General features: G+C 41.9%; 1 protein-coding gene across 1 annotated transcript in view; it reads right to left on the bottom strand.

The window, feature by feature from the left end:
* Window positions 1–3,689: 3,689 nt before the first annotated feature.
* The window catches only part of SHLD1 (shieldin complex subunit 1), an 80,431-nt gene continuing 78,120 nt past the window's right edge, over window positions 3,690–6,000 (bottom strand). The window contains exon 3 of the mRNA XM_058563173.1: window positions 3,690–5,008. Coding sequence (XP_058419156.1) covers window positions 4,566–5,008 — 443 coding nt within the window. The 3' untranslated portion in view covers window positions 3,690–4,565. The remainder of the gene's footprint in view (window positions 5,009–6,000) is intronic.

Genomic DNA, 6,000 nt, shown 5'->3' with positions numbered 1-6,000 from the left:
TCCCAGTTGGAGAATGGATGAGTTGTTCGGTCAAAGAAGATAAGACTTTCATAATTTTGATAGAGGTTGCCAATTTTCCCTGAGAAAGGCTATGCCGATTTACTCCCCTGCTGATAGTCAGGCAGAGTGCTCGTCTCCTGAACCCTTGCCAGCGCCAGATTCCTTCCAACCTTTTACCATACTCCAAAATACAAAAATCAGGAAATAAAAACAAACAAATCCAAAACAACAAAGAGTACCTTAAGTAAATTAAAATTTATTTAATCTCATAAATTGCAGTTCTTTATGATTGTGGTTGTGCATAATTTCATGCTTATTAGCCATTTATATATATCTTTTTTCTTACCTATCTGTTCATGTTCTTTGACAATTTTTCTATTTGATTGTTTTTCTAATGATTTATAAAATTCTGTTTGTTGAAGAAAAAGTCTCTCTGTTATGTGTTCCCAGTATTTTTCCTAGTTTTGATCTTGTTTGTGGCCTTAAAGATTTTTCCCCTGCAGAAGTTTAATATTTCTAGGAAGTCAATTTTATAAAATTTTTCCTTTATGATTTTCAAGTTTTGTGTCATTCTTAGATCTTCCCTAGTCCAAGATATCTAGATATCTCTATCTATGTATGTATCTATATCACTCATTTCCTTTTCCAGTATTTTTATGATTTGATTTTTTTTTTTTTTTTTTTTTGTGAGGAGATCAGCCCTGAGCTAACATCCGCCAGTCCTCCTCTTTTTGCTGAGGAAGACGGCCCTGGGCTAACATCTGTGCCTATCTTCCTCCACTGTTATATGGGACGCCGCCACAGCATGGCTTACCAAGCAGTGCGTCGGTGCGCGCCCGGGATCCGAACCAGCGAACCCCGGGCCGCCGCAGCGGAGCGCGCGCACCCAACCGCCTGCGCCACCGGGCCGGCCCCTATGATTTGATTTTTTTTACTACAAAATCTTTAATCCACCTAGAAATCATTTTGATATCATGAGTGAGGTGAAGAATCTAGCCTTTTTTACTCTCCTACCCCAGTGTGGGGAGTCAATTACTCTAAGACCATTTGCTAAAAACTCTACCTTTTCCTTATGGATTTGAAATGCTACCTTCATCAAATGCTCAATTTCTATGTGCATTTATATCTATTTATGGACTTAATTCTTTTTCTTTGATTTGTCTACTTCTGTTTTGTTGCTGCTTTAATTACTATAGAGTTAAAACTGTTTTCATGTTTGACAAGCCTAGTCCTTTCTCTTTAATTTGCTGGCTATTCATGTACGTTTTGCTTTTTAAAAGGATTTGCACTATGGCTGCAGAGTAAAGAGAGGCAAAGGTAGATGTGGGTTGACTTGATGGAAGTTTCTTGCAGTGTTCCAGCAGATGGTGGGAGACTACTGGGTAGAATGGATTATCTATCCTATTGTATTGCAAATTTCAGTCATTTTCTGGCATACTACTTTTATAATTTTTGACATATCTACATGTTACCTGCACTATTATTAATTTAACTTTTTCACTAACTCAATTCACTTTTAAATTTTAAATACTTATATTAGGCTTATCCTATGTAATATCTGTACAAGCATGGATTAGATGTAGTAGTTATATACTTTTCTAACACATTAAATTGAATAGATGACAATGAAAATAAACATTGCGCATGTGGTGCCTAAAATTATTTTGTGTGCTACCAGCAGTTTGAGAAACACTGGTCTGAGCAAACCACTCTGATCAGTTCTCCAGATGAAAATCTCCACTCAGAAGACGGCCACCTGGGCTGGCTGGTACTACCTGTTGCTTGAGCCGGATGCTGGGGGCACAGGTGGGTTCAGTTTGTGAAAATCATTGAGATGTTCACTTATAAACACTCTTCTGTTATTATCTGATTATTATATTCCAATATTATCTGATTATTATAATCCAATAAAAAATTTTAAAAGTAAGCTTTAAAAAGTTTTAAAAGTATTGCTGTCTTGCTTTGTGCTAATAAGTGGTAATAAGATCTATTACATGCGCCCTTACACAGGTCATGCAAAGAAATAGACTGATGAAGTAAGTTACACAAACTTAAAACACTGGGAGCAGTTCTCTTGGGAGTTCTGATGTTCCTGCCAGCAAATCCATCCTCACAAAGACCCCTGAGAAGGACCGCAGATGATATCACTGGCCCGTCAGAGCGTTCACAGGATAAGACGTCGGTGGAGTGATCCGTAGGGCAGAATTAGACAATGATGCCAAACGCCAGAGCCTCAATATCCTTATCTCTTAGTCTTTATTAAAGGTAAACAGAGATACATGGAAAATACCATGCTAACCTCATGAAGATCAAATTAAGGAGCGAGATTGCAGAGAATCAAATATCTTGTACTTACCTGTCACAAGCACTTACTCAGATACAACCAAACACACACCACACTCTTTTTTTACCATACGGTGATTCTGGCTTTTAGACTTCACAATTCTCTGCTTTCAGAGTCTACCTCTTGCTGAGGACCCTCAGCACTGATATTAATAAAGGTTACAAAATTCTTGATACTAAAATCTCACTGCCAAACAGAAGCCGCTACTTCCCCACATGGAGATTCAAATAGCTTATATCTTTTGTCCTTTAAAAACTATAAAATAATCCAGTTGCTTTCCGTTGGTAGACAGGGAAACTAATCTCCAATATTTCAGTGACTACACGATACTAAAAATGACAGCAATCTTCAGGGCACCCATTAATTTGCTTCACATTAAAAAACAATCAAACTAGTGACCTTAAAATTCAACCTGTAGATTTTCAATTATAAGTTCCACTGGCTTCACAATTATTTGGGGGCCAGTTGAATAGAAGATTATGAAGGAAGAAGTGGACAATTGCTTGTCAGAGGAAAACCTGGAGCCTTGTTTTCTCAAGTATCTCTCAAAGACCCATTCATTTCCTATTTCCTACATGTAGCTCTCCTTCCAGCGGTGCCTCTGCACTTCAGCGTGGGACACTTTCTTACCTCTGATCTTCCCAGAACTGGAAGCCTTAGTTTATAACTCCTGACCTTTAAAAGGCTTCTCTCTCCATACAAAAGTCCCCAAGAGACCTGTGTGGGAGGGCACACTCACTTTTAATGTACACTTTTAGGCTGATCTATTTGCATAATCCACTTTCTGGAAAGCTACGGTGTCTTATGCCAATTAAATTTCACCTAAAGTTTCTCAAAATCTAACTGCACAGCATTGCCAGCTTCTCTTGTTGTTCCCCCAAACAAGTGATATAACCCTTTCCGTCAATGGAATTGGTTTGAAGAACTGTCGAGGTCGGGATTAGTACGAGGCTTCCAATGACAGTGTCAGAGAGCTTGGTGCCAGGTGAGGTCATTCCACCAACCGAGTCTCAAAGGGGGGTTCAGGACACGGCCGTGGAGCAGAGCATCTGCCAGTGCAAGCCTGCACCGGCTATTTAAAGCCTCTCCCTGGCGAGGCAGAGCTCAGACCTAAAGGTCGGGGGCAGGATGGCAAGGAGCACCTGTTCGTGGCAAACGTTTGCAGATGGAGCTCAGGGCGTCAGAAGCAAGAACAGGACAGGGGCAAGGGGCCAACCATTCAGAGGGTGACATAGGGTGCTGGCAGCAGGCAGGCAGAAGGCAAAAATGATGAGAAGAAGGAGTCCACTTGGTCAGGAGTCCTTTTTCTCTTCTACCACAAATTGACAAGGCCGCATCGTGTCAGCCTAGTACGTCACAACCGAGCTTACACATACTTTGCGGGGCGGCACACATTTGTTTTCTTCTCATTTTTCACATTTGCAATCTGATGAAGGTGAAGAGACTTTTTTTAATTTGTGAATCTTAGCTGTTATTTTAGGTGGTCCAAATGTTCCTTCCACACCCAGTTAGTATTATAAAACAGGGAATTCTGGCTTTGGAGAGGCAAGGGTATGATTAAGATGTGATGCATTTTCTGGAACCGTATTTAAATCTTTTTATTATTTTGGGACGTATGTTCTCAATCACATGGTTGCAGTTTTACAACTTGGTATAATTCTTATACATGATTCAGCTTTGGGCTTTGTAACCTTCAAAAAACTCATCTGACAGAAGCGTGTTCTCCTAGGTCATGTTCTCCCAGAAGCAGACTCTGAGTCAAGGATTCAGGTAAAAGAGATTTATCAAGGAAAGGCTCCCAGGAGACACCAGTAAGTGAAGGGCAGAAGGAGGACAGGGAAAGAGAAGGAACTGAGCAAGAGTATGATTTCGTGTTAAGTCCTACCCGTGGCCTGATCCAGAGGGGAGCTCCGGAGAATAAATTACGCCTCAGAGCATGCCCTTCCCTGAGGCAAGAAAGCTGGGCCTTTGGACTCCCAAACCAGTCAGTCACTGGTCTTAGGTCAAAGGGAGTGGTAGGATGGGGTGGGAGGTGTGGTGGCCATGGGAACCCCAGACCCTGCTGGTTCTCCATATGGGCTGAACTGCTTCCAGCACCAGGTCACTGGCGGCTGGGCACACAGAGCTGGCAAGGGAGACCCGAGGGGATGTGGGTGGTGCACCAACAGCGTCGGCCACAGGGCCATCCTCCATGGTGCCTGCTCTCACCACCAGGCACCAGTCACAGGTCTTTCAGCACGTTCTGCTGCAAGAGGAAATGAAGAACCTCTTTTGAAAGCCCTGGAATCGGCTTTTCATCCTCCAGAGACACACTTCCTTCTCCCGATGCGTAGAAGTGGGCGTCCCTGGAATGCCTCCGTAAGACTGAGCAGCCGTCCTGGTTGAGGATGATCCGGGCCATTTGAAAACTGCGGAGGGCATACTTCTGGTTCTCCTGGCCCTTCAGTTCATTGATTTTCTGAGACAGACACTGGCAGACAGATGTGGAGAGTGGGTCTCCGGAGGCTGGCTGTGGACGGCCAAACATTTCATAGAATCTATCCAGGGATTTCCGAAGGCCATCATCCTCTTCCTTGGTCTCTGGTTGGCCCTTTACAGGAAGGTCAAGCCAGAAGTTCTCAGAGGTCCAGGAGTCATTTTGTGCAGCATTTAGGTTACTGCTGTCTGCAAGACAAAACACATTCCAATACTCGAACACACATTCAAAAATATCAGAAAGCCAGCCAAGAGCAGATCATGTCTCTTTTCAATTCAACACACTTACTGCTCCTGGGTAACTGGCAGTGGGCAGAATCAGCTGATTTCAGAATCTGTTCCCACCATCCTGGGGTTATGCTACTTGTTTGCTCAAAACAAGAACATCTTACTTGCATGTTTCAGGGGTTCTTAACCTGGGGTCCTTGTATAGAAACTTGTTCAGGGTGGCTGTGAACTTGGATGGAAAAAAAGAAAATCTTATCTTTATTTTCACTACCTCCATCTGAAATTAAGCATCTTCTTCCATGGTGAATGTAGGCAACAAATCTATTAGCAGCAGTACCTGTGATTTTGTCACCAATAGATCACAGCAATTTTCATATCACATTATAGTTTGTTGAAGATGTTTTGAAATATCATTTATGCCTATCACTATGCTATGGACTGAACTGTGTCCCTCCAAAATTCATATGTTGAAGCCCTAGTCCCTAATGTGAGTGTATTTGGAGATGGGGCTTTTAGGAGGTTATTAAGGTTAAGTAAGGTCATAAGGGTGGAGCCCTAAGGTGATAGGTTTGGTGGCCTTGTAAGAAGAGGGAGAGATCTCTCTCTCCATGCACACACACCAAAGAAAGGCCATATGAGGACACAGAGAGAAGCCAGCTGTCTGTAAGCCAAGAAGAGTCCTCACCAGAACCCAACCATGCTGGCACCCTGATCTCAGACTTCCAGCCTGCAAAACTGTGAGAAAATAAATTTCTGTTGTTTAAGCCCCCAGTTTATGGTATTTTGTCATGGCAGCCCAAGTAGACCAAGATACACTACTTTGAAATCATCATAGTTATTAGTCCTGACACTAGATCTTATTATTTAAGCATTAATAAAAAAGCACATATTCATTACAATATCATAATTTTTTCTTTCAATATTTTAATAACTAACTATATTTCAATATTTTT

The sequence above is a fragment of the Diceros bicornis genome, chromosome 19, assembly GCF_020826845.1.
Source record: "Diceros bicornis minor isolate mBicDic1 chromosome 19, mDicBic1.mat.cur, whole genome shotgun sequence".
NCBI lineage: Eukaryota > Metazoa > Chordata > Mammalia > Perissodactyla > Rhinocerotidae > Diceros > Diceros bicornis.
This window is presented reverse-complemented; position numbering and strand designations above follow the sequence as displayed.